The sequence below is a fragment of the Microtus pennsylvanicus genome, chromosome 19, assembly GCF_037038515.1.
Source record: "Microtus pennsylvanicus isolate mMicPen1 chromosome 19, mMicPen1.hap1, whole genome shotgun sequence".
In the NCBI taxonomy this organism is placed as follows: domain Eukaryota; kingdom Metazoa; phylum Chordata; class Mammalia; order Rodentia; family Cricetidae; genus Microtus; species Microtus pennsylvanicus.
The window spans coordinates 9,111,839-9,135,777 of record NC_134597.1 but is presented as its reverse complement, the minus strand read 5'-3'; the positions used below and the strand labels follow the sequence as shown (position 1 = coordinate 9,135,777).

General features: G+C 37.0%; 1 protein-coding gene across 1 annotated transcript in view; it reads left to right on the top strand.

Annotated features, from left to right (window-relative positions):
- Positions 1 to 4,625: 4,625 nt before the first annotated feature.
- Positions 4,626 to 23,939, top strand: part of Vwde (von Willebrand factor D and EGF domains) — a 62,013-nt gene continuing 42,699 nt past the window's right edge. Inside the window, exons 1-7 of the mRNA XM_075953962.1 lie at positions 4,626 to 4,695; positions 9,252 to 9,430; positions 10,931 to 11,162; positions 12,559 to 12,624; positions 14,991 to 15,238; positions 22,531 to 22,620; positions 23,403 to 23,541. Of these exons, the coding sequence (XP_075810077.1) occupies positions 4,626 to 4,695; positions 9,252 to 9,430; positions 10,931 to 11,162; positions 12,559 to 12,624; positions 14,991 to 15,238; positions 22,531 to 22,620; positions 23,403 to 23,541 (1,024 nt within the window). The remainder of the gene's footprint in view (positions 4,696 to 9,251; positions 9,431 to 10,930; positions 11,163 to 12,558; positions 12,625 to 14,990; positions 15,239 to 22,530; positions 22,621 to 23,402; positions 23,542 to 23,939) is intronic.

The window sequence follows — 23,939 nt, the reverse complement described above, 5'->3', positions numbered from 1 at the left end:
CATTAACACACACAGAGAGAGAGAGAGAGTGAAAGAGAGAAAGAGAGAGAGAGAGAGAGAGAGAGAGAGAGAGAGAGAGAGAGAGAGAGAGGAGAGAGATCTGCTTTGTTTACAGAGGCAACTACACTTCTTTTTTGTTTTTTTGTTTTGTTTGTTTATTTTATTTTATTTTTTTTAGTTGTTGCAACTACACTTCTAAAAACTCACAGGGTTGTGGTCCTTTACGGACAACTGAGTCAGCTCTAGGATTCATTTATCACTGGTCATTAATATTCCTTAATATAAATGGACTCAACTCACTTAAAAAAGACAAAGACTAACAGATTGGATATAATCTGTTGTATGCTGCATACAAGAAACACACTTCAACCTCAAAGACAGACATCACCTCAGAGTAAAGAGTTGAGAAAAAACTTTCCATTCAAATGGACCTAAGAAACAAGCTGGTGTAGCTATCCTAACATCTGACAAAATAGACTTCAAACTAAAATCAATCAAAAGAGACAAAGAAGGACATTTTATACTAGTCATAAAAAAATCCATCAAGAGGAAATCTCAATACCAAACATCTATACCCCAAATACAAATGTACCCTCATATGTAAAAGAAACACTTCTAAATCTTAAATCATACATTAAGCCCCACATACTAGTAGTGGGAGAGTTCCACACTTCACTCTTACCATTGGACATGACAGTCAAACAAAAAATTAACAGAGAAATACGGGAACTAACAGATGCTAGAAAACCCACAAACACATGGAAATTAAACAATGCTTACTTGAATCATCCATGGGTCAAGGAAGAAATAAAGGGAGAAATTAAAGACGTCCTAAAAATTTAATGAAAATGACCACACAACATACCCGAATTTATGGTATACAATAAAAGCAGTGTTGAGGAAATTTCATAGCCCTAAATGGCTACATAAAAAAGCTGGAAAAATCCCACACTAGTGAATTAACAGAATGTTTGAAAACTTCAGAACAAAAAGAAAGCAAACTCACCCTAGGGAATTAGACAGCAGGAAATAATCAAATTGAGAGCTGAAGTCAACAAAATAGAAACAAAGAAAACAAACAAAGAATCAATGAGACAAAGAGTTGGTTCTTTGACAAAATCGACAAAATAGATAAACCTTTATCCAAAACAATCAAAAGACAGAGAGAGAATATACAAATTAATAAAATCAAAAATGAAAAAGGGGCCATAACAACACACGTGGAGGAAATACAGAGAAGAATCATCAGGTCGTATTTCAAAAACCTGTACTCCACAAAATTGGAAAACTTAAAGGAAATGGGCAACTTTCTAGATAACTATCACTTACCAAAATTAAATCTAGATCAGATAAGCAAATTAAACAGACCTGTAACTACTGAAGAAATAGAAACAGTCATTGAAAGTCGCCCCGCCAATAAAAGCCCAGGACCAGATAGTTTCAGCTCAGAATTCTACAAGATTTTCAAAGAAGAACTAATAACAATACTCCCCAAATTGTTCCACACAATAGAAACAGAAGGAACATTGCCAAACTCTTTTTATCAGGCTACAATTACCCTGATACCCAAACCACATAAAAATATTATTAAGAAAGAGAATTACACCAATCTCATTCATGGACATTGATGCAAAAATACTAAATAAAATACTGGCAAATCAAATCCAAGGACACATCAGAACTATCATCTACCATAATCAAGTCGGCTTCAACCTAGAGATGCAGGGATAGTTCAACATACAAAAATCTGTCAAGGTAATCCACCATATAAACAAACTAAAAATTAAAAACCAATGATCATCTCATTAGATGCCAAAAAAGCTTTTGATAAAATATAACATCCCTTCATGATAAAGGTCTTGGGGAAAGCAGGGATACAAGAAACATACCTAAACATAATAAAGGCAATATATAGCAAGCCAACAGCGAACGTCAAACTAAGTGGAAAGAAATTCCCAGTGATCCCACTGAAATCAGGTACAAGACAAGGTTGTTCACTCTCTCTTTATCTATTCAGTTTAGTACTTGAGGTCCTAGCAAGAGCAATAAGACAACAAAAGGAGATCAAGGGGATACAAATCAGAAAATAAGAAGAAGTCAAACTCTCACTATTTGCTGATGATATGATAGTTTACATAAGTGACCCCCAAAATTTTACCAAGGAACTTCTACAACTCATAAACACTTTCAGTAATGTAGCAGGATATAAGATTAACTAAAAAAACCAGTAGCCCTCCTGTACACAGATGATAAATGGGCTGAGAAAGAAATCAAAGAAACATCATCCTTGACAATAGCCACAAATATCATAAAATGACTTCAAGTAACTCTAATAGAACAAATGGAAGACTTGTATGACAAGACCTTTAAATCTTTGAAGAAAGAAATTGAAGAAGACACCAGAAAGTGGAAAGATCTCCTATGCTCTTGGGTGTGCAGAATTAACATAATAAAAATGGCAATCTTACCAAAAGCAATCTACAGATTCAATGCAATGCCCATTAAAATCCCAGAAAAAATTTTCACAGATCTCAAAATAACAAAACTCAACTGTATATGGACTTAAATCAAATAACCTCAGAATTTCTGAAACAATCTTGTACAATAAAACAACTTCTGGAGGCATCACAATCCCTGACTTCAAACTCTACTACAGAGCTACAGTACTGAAAACAGTCTGGTATTGGCATAATAAACAGAGAGGAGGACCAATAGAATCGAATGAAAGAGATGGATATTAATCCACACACCTTTGAATACCTGATTTTTTGACAAAGAAGCAAAAAAAATATCAAATGGAAAAGAGAAAGCATATTTAACAAATGGTGCTGGCATAACTTCATATCAACATGTAGAAGAATGAAAATAGATCCATATCTATCATCATGCTCAAAACTCAAATCCAAATGGATCAAAGACTTCAACATAAAGCCAGCCACACTGAACCTCATAGAAGAGAAAGTGGGAACTACCCTTGAAAACATTGGCACAGGAGACCACTTCCTAAATATAACCCCAGTAGCAGAGACACTGAGAGAAACAACTAATAAATGGGACTTCCTGAAATTGACAAGTCTCTGTAAAGCAAAGGACATGGTCAACAAGACAAACTGTCAACCTACAGAATGGGAAAAGATCTTCACTAAGCCCACATCAGACAGAGGACTGATCTCTAAAATATGCAAAGAACTCAAGAAATTAGTCATCAATAGAACAACTAATCCAATAATAAATGGAATACAGACCAAATCAGAGAACTCTCAACAGAGGGATGTAAAATAGCTGAAAGACACTTAAGGAAATGTTCAACATCCTTAGTCATCAGAGAAATGTAAATCAAAACAACTCTGAGATTCCATCTTATACCTGTAAGAATGGCCAAGATCAAAAACACTGATGACAACTTATGCTGGAGAGGTTGTGGGGTAAAGGGAACACTTCTGCATTGCTGATGGGAACTGCTCCTTTGGATGTCACTGTGGCAATCTCTCTGAAAATTAGGAAACAACCTTCTTCAAGACCTAGAAATACCTCTTTTGGGTATTTATCAAAAGGATGCTCAGTCGTGCCACAAGGACATGTGCTCAACTGTGTTCATATCAGCTTTGTTTGTCATAGCCAGAAACTGGAAACAACTTAAATGCTCCTTGACCAAAGAATGGATAAAGAAAATGTGGTACATTTACACAATGGAGAACTACATGGCAGAAAAATAATGACATCTTGAATTTTGCAGGAAAATGGATGGAGTTAGAAAACATCACTTTGAGTGAGGTAACCCAGACCTAGAAAGACAATTATCACATGTACTCACTCATGAGTGGTTTTTAAACATAAAACAAAGAAAACCAGCCTACAAATCACAATCCCAGAGAATCTAGACAATGAGGACCCTCAGAGAGACATACATAGATCTAATCTACATGGGAAGTAAATAAAGACAAGAAATCCTGAGTAAATTAGGAGAATAGGGACCTTGAGAGATGGCTGACGTGGAGTGAAGAGGCAAGGAGGGGAGCAGAAAAAAAATGTGGAGCTCAATAAAAATTAATAAACTTTTTAAAAAGAATGCATTTATAACCAGATGCTGATGTCTCCTTCCTGTAAGCCCACAGCTCAAGAGGCTGAAGCAGAGCATTGTGAGTTCAAAGGCAACCTGGGTTAAGTTGTGGTACTGTAACACCAAAGAACAAACAAACAAACAAACAAATAAATAAATAAAAATTCCAGACCTCAACAGAATAGTCAAGACTTCTTGGAAAGAATACACGGGAGGACTTTCTTAGTAATTTAGGACAGCAAAACCCTCTGTCAGAGCTACATCCCAGAGATCCTGGCAGGCTATGGTGACATCCTAGGTAAAGTGACATCAACTCCCTGCTGGATGCTGCAGGTCCCCTGGGACAGTTTGGGCGTGGCTTTCAGAGAGGAGCTTAGCCAGGGTTGGGAGGAGGAGTCTGGGGCTGGCTCCAGGGTCCAGAAGTATCACATAGGACTGGCTTATTGCAGACAGAGGTCTTGCAGCTCCGCTGAAGGCTGAGCGGAAACAGACCTTGAGACAGTTTAGGGAGTGGAGGGCTGAGGCCAGGTTCTCCCCATCTGTGAGACGCGCTGGGACGCACGTGATGCCGGGCGAAGCATGGGCATGTCTGGTGACCGCGCTGATGCTCCTGGTCCTGGGGGAAGACCAGCAAGGTAGGTGACTGGAGAGGGTAGCACAGAGGCCGCCTGTAGCTGTGCATGTAAACCGACTTTTCTGCTGACTCAACGGTGTGCTCCTGACTTGGCACCATCTGGGCGCCTTTCACAGACAACTTCTCCCTGCATTTACTTTTACTCTCAGCAGCAGGGAGCCTCCTCTTCCTGAAACGTCTTGGTCACTTATTGTTGTGGCTTTCGTTATTTTGTTTTTTATTTTTCTTAATTCCCTGCGGATCTCTTGATATTTAAATTCCGTTTAATTTGCAGCAAGAACCTTTGCCGAATCTGCCGGGTACTATGCAGGAAAGAGGGTCCGAATTAGTTAAAAACTAATGAGCTCCACTCCCAGGCCACCTCTGGAAACAATTGGAGAAAGCTGCATCTTCACGTAGTCCACTGGGCTAGTTTTGTGTATGCTAGCTTTCGCATCGGCTGGTACAGTCAGTTTGCTGCTGCAAAGCGAACTCGGTGGATAGAATACACTCTCCCCCTTCGTCAAACCATGACAGAAAGTTGTACAGTAGTGACCTTAATGACACAAAACAGAGCCACGTTCCTCAGCCTGTCTGAGCTTCTTTGTGCTCCTACCTATAAGAATATTTTACACAAAACGTCACTTGGTCTTGTAAGTTGCTTATTCTTTTTAAGAAGTAAATGACACATACAACTACCCGCAACTTGAAGAGAAGCCACGTGCACAACTCTAAAGGTTGAAGATAAAATTGTCTTTGCGTCATCGTGTCAATCTTGAGCACTTTTATTAATGCAAATTTGGTTTGAAAGAGCAGGGCTGAGGGAAAAGCAGGTACTTCCCCCACGTGGATGTCTTTCTAAAAATATCATCAACACTTAATTTATTTCTAGAAGTGCATTTCCTTAACCAGGCGTCATTCATCTGTGACTTCTTAGGTTTGCCTGGATTTAGCAGGTGTTAAGAAAAGGCTTTTCTTAAATTAGCATGATATTTGTACATATTCATAGGCACAGAACTGTGTGATTGCATCCAGGTACGCAGTGGGCAAAGGGCAAATCAGTCAATACCATCTCAGTCTTATTAAAGCTGTTTTCATCATTGTTGCTAGGGACCTTTGAATTCTTCTCTTTCTAGTTCTTTATAAAGTATATGACACATTTCTGTCAACTGTAGTCATCTTACTGTGCTGCCGAACATCATCACCTATTCCTTGTCGATATTTACAAGCCAATTATTTAATCAACTTTTCCTTCCCCCCTCACCCATTCTAGCCCATAGAAGAAGTGCTACAAATAACTTTTAAAACTCATGAATAAGTACTAAATATGCAGCCATTATATCTCTAGAAAAGGTCTGTAAACATATTTAGTAATACATTCAAATATTTAGAAAGATGCTTCTAAGTTTACTGTAAATCACATTAACAGCTCTATTGGGGCGTGTCATAGACCAGACATACCACTCACCTAAAGTGCACTTGGGCATGACGTCCACATAACTAGAGATACGTACAGCTATAATCAGGATTAGAGTCAAAATGGAAAACCGTGCCTTTGGATGTGAAAACTATTATCCCCATCTACCTTTCTGTCTCCCCCATCATAGGCCATCACGATTCTGTTTAAGTGTTTGTCGAATCTGTATATTTTACATAAGTAGGATCATATTAAAGGTATCATTTTTCATATAATACATTATTTTACAGCTCTAGCTTGATACACTAAGGGTCAGAACTTTGTCTTTGAGTTTGAAAAACATTCCACTGCTAGGAGGAAGTACATTATGTGTGTGCATTTTTCTATTGATGTATTTGTGTTTCTTCTGTCTTTCTTCTCTTATAGATAACGCTGCTATGAGCATCCCTGTACAAGTGTTTATATGTACACATGCTTTTATGTTTTCCTAGAAGGAGATTTACTGAGTCATACTTAGCTATGATTGACCATTTTTAGAATAGTTAATGCCTCTCCAAAGTGGCTGCCCTGTTTTGTACTCCTATAGCATATGAAGGTTTCAATTTGTTCACATATCTGCTAACACTTAACATTACCTGACATTTTGATTTTAGCTAACCTAGTGGATGTTAGCTGGTATATCTTATTGTGGCTTCTTTTGGATTTCCCTGATTAATGATTTCAAGCATGTCTCATTCATATTTATATTGATATTTCATATGTTCTTCGAGAAGAACCTTACTTATTGTCCCCTAAAAATAAATAAATAAACAAACAATGTCTTGACCTTTTTGTTGACTTATATGAGTTGTTGGCATATTTTTCACTCTTACTACCTATATAATATGCAATTATTTGGCCGATTATGTCTAGTGGATAATCTTTTTGTTTTCTGCATGCTTTGGAGTACACAAGCAATTGTGTGTGTGTGTTTGCTAGCCCATGCTTGCCTAAAACTCTGACTCGTTTCCTCGTCATTTTTAGCAAGTTGGTGTTAGAAGTATGCACCACCATATGACATATACCACTCTATGGAGTTTAAATTTTTAATGAATTTTGATTTCCATTTATTGACATATTTCCTTCTTAAAAAATATTTATTTAGTTATTTATTTTGTATACAATATTTTGTCTGTGTGTATGCCTGAAGGCCAGAAGAGAGCACCAGACTCACTACAGAGGGTTGTAAGCTACCATGTGGTTGCTGGGAATTGAACTCAGGACCTTTGGAAGAGCAGGCAGTGCTCTTAACCACTGAGCCATCTCTCCAGCCCTTTTTAATATATTTCTGAAATAACTCTCAGTTTTCGATAATCATGATCTTGGCTTTTGTAGTAAGCTAGAATACAATCTATGATAAGTATCAAATATATCAAAAGTCCATTTGCATATTCTCCCATTGGGTACCTACCATTTATAATCTGATGCATTCTCTTAAAGTATTTGAAAACTAAGTATTGAAGATCTCATTATAAAATTGTTTAACTGACCTAAATAACATCAGAAAGTAGAGGAAGAAAGAGGACTGTAAACTTATACGAACTTCTGTTTCCAGCAAAATTCACTGAGGATCTTCTGGAGAGTGTGTCAGTCAAGTCAAGCCACTGATGACTATGAAAGATTTGCAGAGCTATTCATTCAGTACTTGACCAGGATCAGCTTGCCCTTACACAAGAGTCTAGACACCATCACGATGCTTGGTTGATAGATGCTGTGGATAGATTCTAGAGCCAAGGCTGTACTAAGGCTTTTGCAGGGTGGCTTTTTCATTATGAATGTTTTTTTAAAAAATTTCTACTCCACATTCTGTAAGAGACAAGTATATTTTAATAAATAAATTATAAAATTATCTAAAAAAAGGAACTACTGTTAATTCTATTTGCTAAGATTTTTTTCAATAAAATAAAGTGAAATAAAATTCTCATTTAAATAGTATACATTTCTCCAACATTGATAATGTTACATAGTAATGTCCACTGCAATTATCCCTTCTGCTGCTTTGGAATAGGGAATATTATTCAAACCAGCATAAAAAGAAATGTGAGGGGTATAAAGAAACTGAAGGAGAAATAACACATAGAATTAAAATAGACTTATGTGTTGGGAAAATTGCTATGTGGTTAGACTACTTGCTATGCAAGAGTAAAGACCTGAGTTTAGATGTCCAAGGCCCATGTAAATACCTACAAGCAGCCTGCACACACTTGCAAACATGAGTACACGCATCACATTTTCATGTACATGAGAAAGAAAATAAACGTACTGACTTTTTCCTAAAGAAAATCATATTGAAGGTAATAGATCAGTAAACATATTTCTGTAATTCATGTAAATCCCATTACTATTGCCCTTTGAAACAATGCCTTTAATTTTTAATCATGTGCATGTTCTTCATTGAAAGGTATTAGAATTTTTAAAAGAGTAAATGAAATTATGGTGCATAAGCTTATTAAAACATTTATCATTAATATTTATGATAATTATCAAAGTTATTGGAGTTATGGAGGTGAAATTCTTCCTAAAAATATGCATCTATGGAGGAGCAAGACCCTTGCGGTGATTTTAAAATCTCATAGTAAATACAGGAAACTTAAGTAGCAGGCATTTCACAGTTGCAAAATAAGAATGTCATTAAAAAATGTCATTAAAAGATTAGTTGATCATATTGCATTCTGCTGTCCAATAGAGGTAGGATTTTAGTGCTTGCTTTAGAGAAAATTTGTTCAAGGAAGGCCAGTAATGACATTGACATCTAGAGCGCTTGACCCAAGAGGAATCCTTTCAGCACTGGTGATTTGTGGTCACAATGAACACATTTTAATTCAAGAGCACACAGCTCTGTTATTCTCTCTGCTCAAGTCGAATGAAAATAAAGACCTCAGTGCTTAAGTGTCTCAAACATACACTGTGTCGGGCCTTGAGTTGCTTGTTATAGCTACAGAGAGTGCAAGCTAAGTCATCTTTGACTTGCTAGCATCCCTGATACTTTGATGGCCTTTTTTTTTTTTGTGTGTGTGTGTGTGTGCAATAGTGAGTTTATTTTCTTTCTTTGGGAAAGAGAATCAATTTTTATTTGAAGACTTACTATGCTGGTAAATGCATGGCATGGAAATTTTCTCCAGAATGTTCTCCTGGGGGCCACCAGTTTCTTCGGAGTCCTTACAGAAGTGTCCACTTTGACTCGGTGTACCTCCAGCATTCGGCTGCTCAAGACCTGATCTGTGACCATTCTCTCATCCCTGGATGGTACCGATTTCTCATCTTTGACAGACCCGCTGAGATGCCAACCAAATGTGTTGAGGTAGGTTTTTCCCTGACTGAAGTGTTACCTTCATTCTTGGTAGATTGATTTAATTTGCAATATTCCTGTAATACCTAGTTCAATGGTAATGGCTATAATAGAAATGTTATGCTCCATTTAGTCCACAAGTATTTTGAAACACAATATCTTAGATAATTTCCACATCTGTGGAACACAATGTAATAGAAATCATTCTCCACCAAATTATGTGCAACAGATATATTCTTGGTTACCTATTAGAAGGCCAAAGAGTTAAATTTGAACATAGACCCAGGTATATAACTGCAGGAAAATGCCATTAAGTAATACTCTTGAATTTTTGCTTCATTGCTTCTTAGTTGCCACCTGGCAATTCCTTTCTTAACTACGGACTCTTATATATGTCAAAACTTACAAGCCCATCACTTTCTATTCCATACTAAGGAAAACAGATTGTCAGTGAAGTTTCAGTGTTTTTCAATACAGCATATATGATTTGCATGGTGTGTGTGTGTGTGTGTGTGTGTGTGTGTGAAGAAGCCAGTTGATATTAGATGCCTTCTTCAATTGTTTTCCACTTAGGTTTTGAAGTAGGATGGATCTCTTACTGAATCAGGACCTCAAGTGAAGCTTGACTGATGAGTCAGAAATCCCCAGAGATCATTCTGTCTCTAAATACTCAGTGCTGCCATTTATAGGCAGGTTACTGGTGACCAGTTAGGGTTTCATTCACCCCTGTTATTGCTATTATAATCCTATCCACATAATCTACAGAATATGACTTAACTCTAAATATCATAAAAACCTGTTTCTTCAGAACCTCTGTGCTATGAAAATGGTGAGAAAGTATTCGGACATGACATTTATTTGGCAACTAACATGTTCCTTCACTGTGAATATTATAGGTAGATAGCCTTACTTGATTTCACAGTGAGAGTTTGAGGTAGCTAATGCACCTCTTTATAAAAATGTGAATGTAAAATTTGAGTCATGTAACCAAAGTCATTACAAATAGGAACAGAACAACATGCAATATTGCCCGAGATGAGTTCTTTGACTTATCACAAACCTCCACTAGCTCCACGGAAAGTTCCGAGTACTGTCCAGGTACAAGCAACTTTTGGGTGAAATATGTATCTTGAAACTAGTATTATAATCTTGAATAAATATGCTCATGTTGACAATCATCACTAATGACTATGCTCTGTATTGCTCTGTATTTTACTACTCTTAATTTTTAACCTAGAAGACACAGCTATATATAAGACCTGCAATGAGAATACATTACACAAAAAGACATCTTAGCAGAATATTGTTTATCTTATTTCATATATATTTCAAGGGCTATGTCTTCTGTGAGAACAGCAAGTGTTCTTAACTGCAAAGCCACATCTCCAGACTAATTGATAATTTACTACTTTAAAGATTATATTAGATTTGAATATTATTAAAAATGTACAGTTTTTTTATTTGTATGAAATTAATTGGATTTTCAACTTTTATTTTCCTTTGATATAAAAGATGAACCACTGTGGAACTCAGGCCCCCATCTGGCTATCTCTGAGTGGTTCCGAAAAACTGCCTCTTCCTGGAGAGATCAAGCAACTGACAGCTTGTGCCACTTGGCAGTTTCTGTTTAGCACTGAAAAAGACTGCTGCCTCTTTCGCATCCCTGTGTCCGTTAGAAACTGTGGAGACTTTTTTGTGTACTTCCTGCAACCCACTCAGGGATGCATGGCTTACTGTGCTGAAGGTAAGGAAACATCAGCAATCCTTTCAACTGTTAATCGTGGAAATGTGAGTGCGTTTGTACTCTGGACAGGTTGTACTGAGATAGTGTTAGCAGGAAACTTTGTCTATCATTATTGCTAAAATGAAGCTAACATTCTGACTTCAGTTGTACAGGTTTGTTTTCAGATATTTATTGGTCCCTTAATAGGATCTAAAGTTTATATTGCTGTGACCGCATTAAAGCAGACTTACCGTGCATAATGCCTGAAGGTCTTAAGAAACGTGGTTTCTTCTTGCCCTTTTCCTCTCCAGTTAAAACACAACAGATAGTAAGGAAAGGGGTGAAAATTTGGACTTCAGTAGTATTTTACTTTTAATTAGAAAAACTTAATGAATCTTTATATAGATCCAGGAATTACTTTAATCCCTGGTGTCGTTACTGTACAGATCAAGATATGTATAATCTCTTCTGTAGTGGAAAACCTCAAACAAGTCATAAAAAAGAAGCTTGCTGTAACTCTCAAAGAAGAGGATAAATAGCTATGTATTCCACATGCAAATTTCCCCTAAAGTATCAGGAAGAAATTCCAGTGAGTACTGGAATTCACCCTTCCAATTACTTTAATTACCCCTGACCTTCCAAAATAGGAGTAAGACGAAAAACTGCATTAGCATGATACAGGAAGTGAACATACCAATTGAAGGTCACAGGTTATGATAACGCACACCCTTAATCCCAGTAGCCACTCTGGTTGCCATAACAACCAGGCAGTGCATATTTTTAACCCCAGTGGTGCACACCTTTGATCCCAGCCCTAGAGAGGAATATAAAACAAAAATTGGGTAGGGGAGGAGAGGGCCAGCTCTCAGATACACTCTCCTTCTGAGATTCCAGGAGACAAGATCACCATTTAAGACTGAGGTCGAGGTAAGAGCCATAGAATACCTATAAACTGAACAATCATGACTAAAACTTTTATAAATATACGTGTACATTTTTGTCAAGGAAGTCTCTCTAAAATCCTTTGGGTAATTATCAGAAAAAGAAGTATCTGCATTATGTTAAGAGCATATTTAGTATCAAATGAAAATGCCAAATTGTCCTACAAAATGAAGTAACTTGTCACTTTGTGTTTCAATAAGAAATAAACACTCCCACAGCCAAAGAATTTGAAATTATAAGTGTGCTCTGATACTTAATAATGCAGACCCTAAAGGAGGTGTGAAAGCTACAAGTACTTAATACAATCATTGATCATTGATCATTTCTGTTTGATCTTATCCTTAGACGAGAAAAACCCTTATCAAAAAATCCCAGAGAGAGCAACTAGAAAATCCCAAAGAACTGTTCATGGATATATGTGCTTTTACACATGTATAGTCATTTAATTAAATATACAAAATTTAACCTTTTGCAGCTATTTCTGATGTGAAGTTACACACATGTGGCCCTGGAGAAATAAAAATTGGAGGTGACTGTATTGGTGTGTATGGCTTTGGTTTGTATATAATGTGACTTTATATATAAGACAGTGACTTCTGTGAATTTGTTTGTTCTGTGGCTTTAATTTAATGTTGAATTATGCAAGCACCAGCCTGGTAGAAATCACCAATAACAGTAGCTTATTTATTATGTGTGTAGAACACACATTCCTGAGGCTGCCAGAAGCACAGAGTTAAAAACAACTGGAAATATTGGCTGATTTATTCACAAGAAAATTTGTCAATTAAACTTATTTTCATAAAAATATAAATGTATACGTACCTACCATATTACTTTCAAAAAATCTACCTTCTAAAACTATTCAAGGACGTGTGAAGCACAATAGTTAAAACAATATTTTTTCTTTTCCTTTTTTTTTTGTATATGTGTGTGGTTTTCGTGACAGGCTCTAATTTAATTAAAGCTTTTAATTAAAGCCTGTGTGTAACCCTGGCTGTCCTGGATCTCGCTCTGTAGACCATGCTGAGCTTGAACTCACAAAGGTCTGCTGGCCTCTGCCTTCCAAGGGCTGGAATTAAAGGCCTAACCCACCAACCACTGGCTCGTATTCTTTTATAATATGGAAAAATAAAAAAAAAACCCTGTAAAATAGCTAGCACACTGGTGTGCATCTTCAACCACAGTAGAAGCAGGAGGATTGCTGTAAGTTTCTGTTCGGCTTTGGCTCCATAGAGTAACCCTCCTCAAAACAAAGAGACAAAAGTTAGTCATTTCATTGTGTCCACAGACAAATATGATTCCCTAAAATTAAGAGTTTCATCTAGTTACTATAATTAATATCTCTGGGTTGATTCTCTGTTCTCTTCTGGTTGCAGATTGGTTCGCAGGCATCTTTCCTAGTAATTCTATCAAACAATCGTTCTGTCTCAAAGTCTCTTCCTCATTAGAGGCTGTGATTTAAATGTTTATTATTTCTTTTAGTTTTTAGGTTATAATAGTACAAAAAAGACAGTACCCCTTAATCATTGTAACAATAAGTACATAATATGATTATTGATATACCATGGATATTAGGCATGTCCTAACTAGGTATCAGTATTAAAGAAATAAAACTCTTTTCCTTTTTGAATAAATACATTTCAGCTGGTGCTGGAGGTGTACTGAGTGATACAGAGACTTTCAAGTCCTGGTTCCAAATCCAAAATCACAGAGAGCAACAGACAAACTCATTTACTTAACTTCTTTAGTTACTTATTTTTCAAATTGCGATATTTAAAACATTTGTGCAATTACTTAGAAAAAAACAAGCTATTCAAAACTGTAGAGAATTTAAAGTAACATGAGTGAAAAACTCCCTATCACTATCGTCACTTGGCTTAAGGAATTGCTAAAATATTTATATCTGGGCCTACTTTAATCTCCACATTTGGGAGGCTGAGGCAGAAGGACCGAGCTTCAGGCCAACCTGAGCTAACCCCCAAAGACCCTTCTTCAAGAGACTTCAACATGTTTGTTGTTATTAATCTTGTTAACTGTAAAGGAATCATTTGCTGTTAGTCATTGGGATATGGTGTCTGACAAAATGATGCTTGAAAAAAATCTGAATTATGTTTTCTCTATAGAAAAACCTTAACACAAGCTTTTCAAAATCTGCAGGACAGATCTGGAAAGATAACTTTGTAATTGTCACAAAATAATAATGAATGTAATAGGAAAACTTGTATCTCAGAATATTTTTTTAAAGTGTCTAGTAAGATTTTATCAGTAGGATATTTTTCTATTTCTAAAACAAAACAAAATTCTTGCAAATTCTTCAATTTAACTTTGCAAATGCCTAGAATTATAAAACAGATTGTGAACTATTTATATGGGTCCTAGAAGAAAATTCAGAAAAATGGTAAGAGTCAGAGAGTTGTCTAGGGCTTCAGATTTCACTGCCAGCATATCCACCATGTAATGAACCCCAAGTTATGATGATTGAGTTAAAAACAAATTATAAAATACATATTTGATATGTTGCTATGGTAAATAGTTATATCTAAAATATGAACTTATAATGTCTAGTGACTAAATTGTATTTGTTCTGTAGTTTAGAAAAGATGATTGCCTAAGGAATGTGAACCACTTTTCACAATCCAGACTTTGTAAAGATTCTGCACAATTAACCTAAGTTTGAGTTAAGTTACCATGTTGTCAGACAATATGCATAATAGTATAAGCACACGTGTTTCCCTTTGTTGCCTTCTAAAAAATAATCATTTTTCCAAACTTGTTTCCCTATCTTCTTAAAGTCAGTCTCAACGCTAACATCAGTTTATTTATTATCTTCAGTTCCCTTTTTAGTAAGGTTGTTTTCTTTCTTCAGGATGCCTGACTCCTTCCTTTCTGTGCTTTCCTCCCACCCAGGCTGGCTATCCACGGTATCACCTCCTCCACCTCCGGGCAGTCCGAAGGTGACAGTGGAGCTGGTTGACTCACAAGTGTTTTGTAGGTGTGCTTTTGATGTCCCCCCAATGAACAACTCAATAGGATTCCTCATAGCCTGGTCTAGATTTTCTTCCCAAGAAATCAAAGAAGAGCTGAGACAAGAGAGCACTCTTCAGGCATTTTCCCTCTTAGAACTTGATGGCATAAATCTCAGACTTGGAGATAAGGTATGTAAAGCTAAACAACAACAACAAAAAAAACCCAAAAAACCAAAAACAAAAAAAAAAAACCTTTGTATATACTTTTCGTGAATGTATTGGCTTTCAGAACTGGATGATTTAAAATTGTTTTTATCGAGTTATATATTTTTATCTGCTGCCCTCCTTCTCCCCTCCCTTTCTACCTTCTCTGATGATCCCCACACTCTGTATTTACTTAGAAGATCTTATCTTTTTCTACTTTGCATGTAGATTAGATCCGTGGATGTCTTTCTTAGGGTTCTTTTTGTTGTGTAGGTTCTCTGGGATTGTGACTTGTAGGCTAGTTTTTCTTTGCTTTATGTCTAAAAGACACTTATAAGTGAGTACTTATAAGTGATATTTATGTTTCTGAGTCTGGGTTACCTCACTCAATATGATGTTTTCGAGATTCATCCATTTGCCTGCAAATTTCAAGATGTCATTATTTTTTTCTGCTGTGTAGTACTCCATTGTGGAAATGTACTTTATCTTCTTTAACCATTCTTTGGTTGAGGGGCATTTAGGTTGTTTCCAGGTTCTGGCAATTACAAAAAATGCTGCTATGAGCATAGTTGAGTTTATACATAGTGTTCCATGTACTACATATCCCCTCCAGCATAAGCTGTCATCATTGTTTTTGATCTTGGTCATTCTTTTTTTTATTTTTATTTTTTATATTAATTAATTAATTAAATAATTAAAAATTTCCACCTCCTCTCATTTCCCTCCCCCTCCCTCCATTCCCTCTCCCCATTTGTCCCCAGTCCTAAGAGCAGACAGGGTTTCCTGCCCTGTGGGAAGTCTAAGGTCCTCCCCCATCCATCCAGGTCTAGGAAGGGGAGCATCCAAACAGACTAGTCTCCCACAAGGCCAGTCCATGCAGTAGAGTCAAAACCCAGTGCCATTGTCCTTGGCTTCTCAGTCAGGCTTCATTGTCAGCCACATTCAGAGAGTTCAGTTTGATTACATGCTCCATCAGTCCCAGCCCAGCTGGCCTTGGTGAGTTCCCCTCGTGTCCCTGACTTCCTTGCTCATGTTCTCTCTCCTTCTGCTCCTCATTTGGACCTTGGGAGCTCAGTCCAGTGCTCCAATGTGGGTCTTTGTCTCTATCTCCATCCATCGCTGGATGAAAGTTTTATGATGATATGCAAGATATTCATCAGTGTGGCTATCGGATAAGGCCAATACAGGCATCCTCTCCTCTGCTGCCCATGGAATTAGTTGTGGAAATCCCCTTGGACATCTGGGAACCCTTCTAGAGCCAAGACTCTCGCCAACCCTAAAATGGCTCCCTTGATTATGATAACTTCTTCTCTGTTCCCATATCCACCCTTCCTCCATCTCAATTATCCCATTCCCCCAAGCTCTCCTCAATACTCCCCTTCCCCCTTCTCTCACTCCATCTCCCCTTCCCCCCAGTCCACCCCACCCCCCTGCTCCCAACTTTTGCCCGATGACCTTGTCAACTTCCAATATCCAGGAGGATAAATATATGTTTTTCTTTGGGTTCACTTTCTTATTTAGCTTCTCTAGGATCACAAACTATAGGCTCAATGTTCTTTGTTTATGGCTAGAATGCATTTATGAGTGAGTACATACCATATTCCTCTTTTTGGGTCTGGGTTATCTCACTCAGTAAAGTGTTTTCTATTTCCATCCATTTGCATGCAAAGTTCAAGATATCATTTTTTTTTCCACTGATTATAACTCTAAAGTATATATGTGTCACACCGTCTTTATTCATTCTTCTATTGAGGGGCATCTAGGTTGTTTCCAGGTTCTGGCTATTACAAATAGTGCTGCTATGAACATAGTTGAACAAATGCTTTTACAGTATGATTGGGCATCTCTTGGGTATATTCCCAAGAGTGGAATTGCTGGATCCTGAGGTAGGTTGACTCCCAGTTTCCTGAGAAACCGCCAAGCTGATTTCCAAAGTGGTTGCACAAGTTTGCATTCCCACCAACAATGGATGAGTGTTCCCCTTACTCCACAACCTCTCCAGCATAGGCTATCATTGGTGTTTTTGATTTTAGCCATTCTGACAGATGTAAGATGGTATCTCAAAGTTGTCTTGATTTGCATTTCCCTGATTGCTAAGGAGGTTGAGCATGACCTCAAGTGTCTTTTGGCCATTTGAACTTCTTCTATTGAGAATTCTCTGTTCAGTTCAGTACCCTATATTTTAGTTAGGTTATTCAGGATTTTAATGTCTAGTTTCTTGAGTTCTTTATATATTTTAGAAATGAGACCTTTGTCTGATATGGGGTTGGTGAAGATCTTCTCCCATTCAGTAGGTTGCCTTTTTGTCTTAATGACAGTGTCCTTTGCTTTACAGAAGCTTCTCAGGTTCAGGAAGTTCCATTTATCCAATGTTGCCCTTAATGTCTGTGCTGCTGGGGTTATACGTAGGAAGTGGTCTCCTGTGCCAATATGTTGTAGACTACTTCCTACTTTCTCTTCTATCAGGTTCAGCATGGTCAGTTTTATATTGAGGTCTTTAATACATTTGTACTTGAGTTTTGTGCATGGTGATAGATATGGATTTATTTTCATTCTTCTACATGTTGAAATCCAGTTGTTCCAGAACCATTTGTTGAAGATGCTTTCTTTATTCCATTGTATAATTTTAGCTCCTTTGTCGAAAATCAGGTGCTCATAGGTTTGTAGGTTAATATACAAGTCTTCAATTAGATTCCATTGGTCAACATCTCTGTTTTTATGCCAATACCAGGCTGTTTTCATTACTGTAGCTCTGTAATAGAGTTTGAAGTCAGGGATGGTAATGCCTCCAGAAGTACTTTTATTGTATAGGATTCTTTTGGCTATCCTGTTTTGTTTTTTTTTTTTTTGTTTTTCTATACAAAGTTGATTATTGTTCTCTCAAGGCCTGTGAAGAATTTTGTTGGGTTTTTAATGGGGATTACATTGCATCTATAGATTGCTTTTGGTATAATTGCCATTTTTACTATGTTGATCCTCCCAATCCAAGAGCAAGGGAGATCCTTCCATTTTCTGGTATCCTCTTCAATTTCTTTCTTCAAAGACTTAAAGTTCTTGTCAAATAGATCTTTCACTTCCTTGGTTAGAGTTACCCCAAGATATTTTATGTTATTTGTTGCTACCATGAAAGGTGATGCTTCTCTGATTTCCCTCTCTGCTTATTTATCCTTTGTATATAGGAGGGCTACTGATTTTTTGGAGTTGATCTTGTATCCTGCCACATTACTAAAGGTGTTTATCAGTTGTAGGAGTTCTTTGGTAGAGTTTTTGGGGTCGCTTATGTACACTATCATATCATCTGCAAATAACGAAAGTTTAACTTCTTCCTTTCCAATTCAAATCTCTTTTATCTCCTTATGTTGTCTTATTGTTATTACTAGAACTTCAAGTACTATATTGAAGAGGTATGGAGAGAGTGGACAGCCTTGTCGTGTTCCTGATTTTAGTGGAATGGCTTTAAGTTTCTCTCCATTTAATTTGATGTTAGCTGTTGGCTTGCTGTAAATAGCTTTTATTATATTTAGGTATGACCCTTGTATCGCTAATCTCTCCAAGACCTTTATCATAAAGTGGTGTTGAATTTTGTTAAATGCTTTTTCAGCATCTAATGAAATGATTGTATGGTTTTTTCTTTCAGTTTATTTGTATATTGGATTACATTAATAGATTTTCGTATGTTGAACCAGCCCTGCAACTCTGGGATGAAGCCTACTTGATCATAATGGATAATTTTTCTAATGTGTTCTTGGATATGGTTTGCCATTATTTTATTGAGAATTTTTGCATCGATGTTCATGAGTGAGATTGGCCTGTAATTCTCTTTCTTTTCTTTTTTCTTTTTTGATTTTTCGAGACAGGGTTTCTCCGTAGCTTTTGGTTCCTGTCCTGGAACTAGCTCTTTCTTGATTGATTCTTTGTGTGGTTTTGGTATCAGGGTAACTGTAGCTTCATAAAAGGAGTTTGGCAATGACTCTTCTGTTTCTATTTTGTAAAATACATTAAGGAGTATAGGTATTAGGTCTTCTTGGAAGTTCTGGTAGAATTCCGCATTGAAATCATATGGACCTGGGCTTTTTTTGGTAGGGAAGTTTTTGATAACAGCTTTAATTCTTTGCGACTTACACATCTATTTAAATTATTCACCTGATCTTGATTCTCTTTGCTATATGATACTTATCTTAAAAAAATGTCGATTTGTTTTACATTTTCCAAATATGTGGCATACAGGCTTTTGTAGTAATGATTCTCTGAATTTCCTCTGTGTCTGTGGTTATGTCCCTCTTTTCATTTCTGATCTTAATAATTGGCATGCTCTTTCTCTGTCGCTTGATTAGTTTGGATAGGGGTTTGTTAATCTTGGTGATTTTCTCCAAGAACCAGCTTTTTGTTTCATTGATTCTTTGGACTGTTTCCTGTGTTTCTATTTTGTTGATTTCAGCCCTCAGTTTGATTATTTCCAGTCTTCTACTCCTCCTGGGTGAGTCTGCTTCTTTTTTTTCTAGAGCTTTCAGGTGTGCTGTTAAGTCTCTGAGTTTTCTCCATTTTCTTTAAGTGGGCACTTAGTGCTGTGAACTTTCCTCTTAACACTGATTTCGTAGTGTCCCATAGGTTTGGGTATGTTGTGTCTTTATTTTCACTGAATTCTAGGAAGATTTTAATTTCTTTCTTTATGTCTTCCCTGAACCAGGGGTAGTTCAGTAGTTGACTGTTCAGTTTCCATGATTTTGTAGGCTTTCTGGGGGTAGAATTGTTGTTGAATTCAAACTTTATTCCATGGTGAACCGATAGTATACAGGTGGTTACTACAATTTCTTTGTATCTATGGATGTTTTATTTGTTGCTAATTATGTGATCAATTTTTGAGAAGGTTCCATGAGATGCTGAGAAGAAGGTATATTCTTTTCTGTTTGGGTGGAATGTTCTATAGATGTCTGTTAAGTTCATTTGGTTCATTACATCTGTTAGTTCTAATCTCTGTTAAGTTTCTGTCTGGTTGACCTGTCCATTGGTAAAAGAGGAGTGTTGAAATCTTCCACTATTAGAGTGTGGGGTTTTATGTATTCTTTGAGTTCTAGTAATGTTTCTTTTACATATGTTTGTGCTTTTATATTAGGGGCATAGATATTCAGGATTGAGACTTCCTCCTTATAAATTATATCTGTTATGAGTATGAAGTGTCCTTCTACATGTCTTCTGATTGATTTTAGTTTGAAATAAATTATGTTATATATTTGTAATGCCACACCTGCTTGTTTCTTAGGTCCATTTGATTGGAAAACCTTTTCCCATCCCTTTACTCTGAGTTAGTGTCTGTCTTTGAGGTTGAGGTGTGTTTCTTCCACACAGCAGGATGTTGGATCCTGTTTCCATATCCATTCTCTTAACCTGTGCCTTTTTATAGGTGAGTTGAGTCCATTGATATTAAGTGATATTAATGACCAGAGGTTGCTAACTCTGGTTATTTTTCCTGGTGGTAGTGTTTGTGTGTTTCCCTTCTTTGAGTTGTGCTAGTGGAGGGTTGTCAGATGCCTCTGTTATTAAGGGTGTTGTTGGCTTCCTTAGTTTGTGGTTTTCTTTCTAGTACTTTCTGTAAGGCTGAATTTGTGGCTACGTAATTTAAAATCTGTTTTTGTTCTGAAATATCTTGTTTTCTCCATCGATGGTGAATGCAAGCTTTGCTGGGTATAGTAGTCTGGGCTTGCATCTATGGTCTCTTAGTGTTTGCAGTACATCTATCCGAGACCTTCTGGCTTTCATGGTTTCCTTTGAGAAGTCAGGAGTAATTCTGATAGGTTTCCGTTTATGTGGTACTTGACCTTTTTCCCTTGCAGCTCTTAATATTTGCTCTTTATTCTGTATGTTTTGTGTTTTGATTATTATTATATGATGATGGATGCTTTTTTTGATCCAGTCTATTTGGTGTTCTGTATGCTTCTTGTACCTTCATAAGAATATCCTTCTTTAGGTTGAGAAAGTTTTCCTCTATAATTTTGTTGACTATATTTTCTGGGCCTTTGAGTTGTAATTCTTCTTCTTCTACCCCTATTATTCTTAGGTGTGGTCTTTTCATGATGTCCCAGATTTCCTGGATGTTTTGTGTTAAGAATTTGTTGGATTTGTTGTTTTCTTTAATTAATGAGTTTATTTCCTCTATAGTATCTTCAGCGTCTAAGATTTTTTTCTTCTATCTCTTGTATTCTGTTGGTTATACTTGTCTCTGTAGTTCCTGTTTGGTTACCCAGATTTTTCATATCCAGCCTTCCCTCGGTTTGTGTTTTCTTAATTACCTCCATATCATTTTTCAAGTCTTGAACTGTTTCCATTACCTGTTTGATTGCTTTTTCTTGGTTTTCTTGGGTATCTTTGAGAGATTTATTCATTTTTTTGTACCTTTTTGTTTGTCTTCTCCATTTCTTTAAAGGAGTTTTCCACATCCTGTTTAAGGTCCTCTTTTATTTTGATAATGTTATGTTTAAAGTAGATTTTTTCTATTTCTTCTGGAATAGGGTGTTCAAGTCTTCTTGTTGCGTGATCGCTGGGTTCTGGTGTTGTCATGTTGCCTTTCAGGTTGTTGGAGGAATTCTTGCATTGGTGCCTGCCCATCTCTTGCTTCAAATGCTGCCAGGAGAGTCTTGTCATCTTTGTCTAATCTTTGCTGTGACTGACTGTGTACTTGGGGAATTTTCTTGGTCTGGCCTCTCCTAGGGGCCCTCAGCACTGAAGCCAGTCATGCTGGTGGATCTAAGGACCCCCACAGATGAAAATGAATGTCCTCTGGCTGTATTTTCTCAGTGCAGGAGCAGGATCTGTTCCTGGTCTAAGGACCCCACAGACAAAAGGGCAAACTCGGAGGGGGTAGGGTAGTGGAACAAAGAAGCCCCTGCAGCAGGAGCTGGAGGTTCCTTCCACTCCCTTCCAGGAACCTTCTGGCCAGGTGGTTCTTTACATTTTTAATTTAATTTATTTCATTTTATTTTATTTGTGAGGGTTTTGTCTGCAAGTGTGTGCTATGTATGCATTTGATGGCCATGCAGCTCAAAAAGTTTATTGGATCCTCTGAATCTGGAATTTTTGAGCGATATGAACCACCATGTGAGTGCTAAGGTTAGAACCTGAGTCCCTATAAGAACAAGTGATCTTAACTGTTGGCCCTATCTCTAGTCCCCGTTTCTTAATTTGATCATTTACTAACAATTTCATAAAGGATTTAAGGATAATAATCCTCATGTTTCTTTATAATGTCACTACTAAAAGATTTTTCTTAACTGTATTCATAGATATTCTGCAGTGCTTCCATCTTTTTATTGGAGAAACCAGATGTTCAAAGCATTGCTGTTGAAAGCCAGGGATTTTTTGCAGGAATTAGGGTATGTAGTAGTAAGTATGAATGAGAAAGGTTATTTGCTGTGATTTTCCCATGATGGTTCTTGAACCTTATCAGAAAGTCTGGTACACATAGTTAAATAACATTGGTGGTCAGCCACTGTTTCTCATTAGATTAACAGAGAAATAGCAGTAAGAAGCAATTCTTTGGAGAGACAGCTAGGACTCGAGGCTGTGAGAACAACAAAAGATCTCTGCTACTACACATGGCTAGCCTGTGGACTGGAATGACTCAGACTGTATCAATACATCACAGGAAATGTAACTTAGAAGACAAAACTCAGAAACAAGCTGAGGAGTTAGATATTGTGGGTGACAACACTATTTTGATTCATATATTAAGTAGTACATGAATCTCAATGGTGACATGAAATCCTTGAAAGTAACCAGGTTCTCCTCTGGTTGTGTCAGTAGGCATCAGCAAAGAAATGGCGGGGGGGGGGGTGTAGCAAAATCTCTCTTCCTCCATCCTCCAGAGTCAATGAATCCATCTTGGCCACAAGGCTGTCCAACTTATGTTGAGGAAGCGATTCAGCCTAAATTCAGAGTGGTGCTGAAACTCTCCGAATGGCACTGAATGTTTCATATATATATTTACTGGATTGATGTTAATGGGTTGCATTTAGTTAAATAAAACGCAATGATTGAGTTATTAACAGCTCACTAAGTGAAAGACAATCTGTTGAGAAAAATTGTTTTCAAAATTGATCTTTAGGAATATGTTCTATTTGAACATCACTGACACATGTATTTTTTCTCATATTAGTTAAAACCTGAACTGAGCACTATATCAGAAGATGGGAAGGAATACCAGCTAAGGGTAGAGAGTACAATTCCTATTGTTTGCTCTGAATTTAGTGATCAAGTTTGCAAAATCTCATTAAGACTGAGAACCATCGAACAAGGTATCACACTGCGTTCCATTCGATTTATTACATTTTCCATACTAACTGATCCCCATCCTCCTTCATAGTATGTCTATGGGCTGTACTCAGATAAGAAAATGTTCCATGCTTATATCAAGCAATAGCTCAAGTGTATCAATAATCTCATGTAAGGTCGAGTTGATTGGCAATGTGGTTCATGATTTTTCTTCCTGGGTTCAAGCACACTATTGAATCACCTTCTCTTCGTTAACACCTGTCATCTTTCCTTTCCCTACTTCTTCCTTATTATTACTCATCTCCCTTCTTCCCTGCCTCCCACTTACTCTCTTTGCTTTGTTTTCAGAGATGGGCAACCCGTTCTTTACAGTTTGCCAAGAGTTCAAGCTTATAAAACGCAGGTCTCACAATGAATTCTT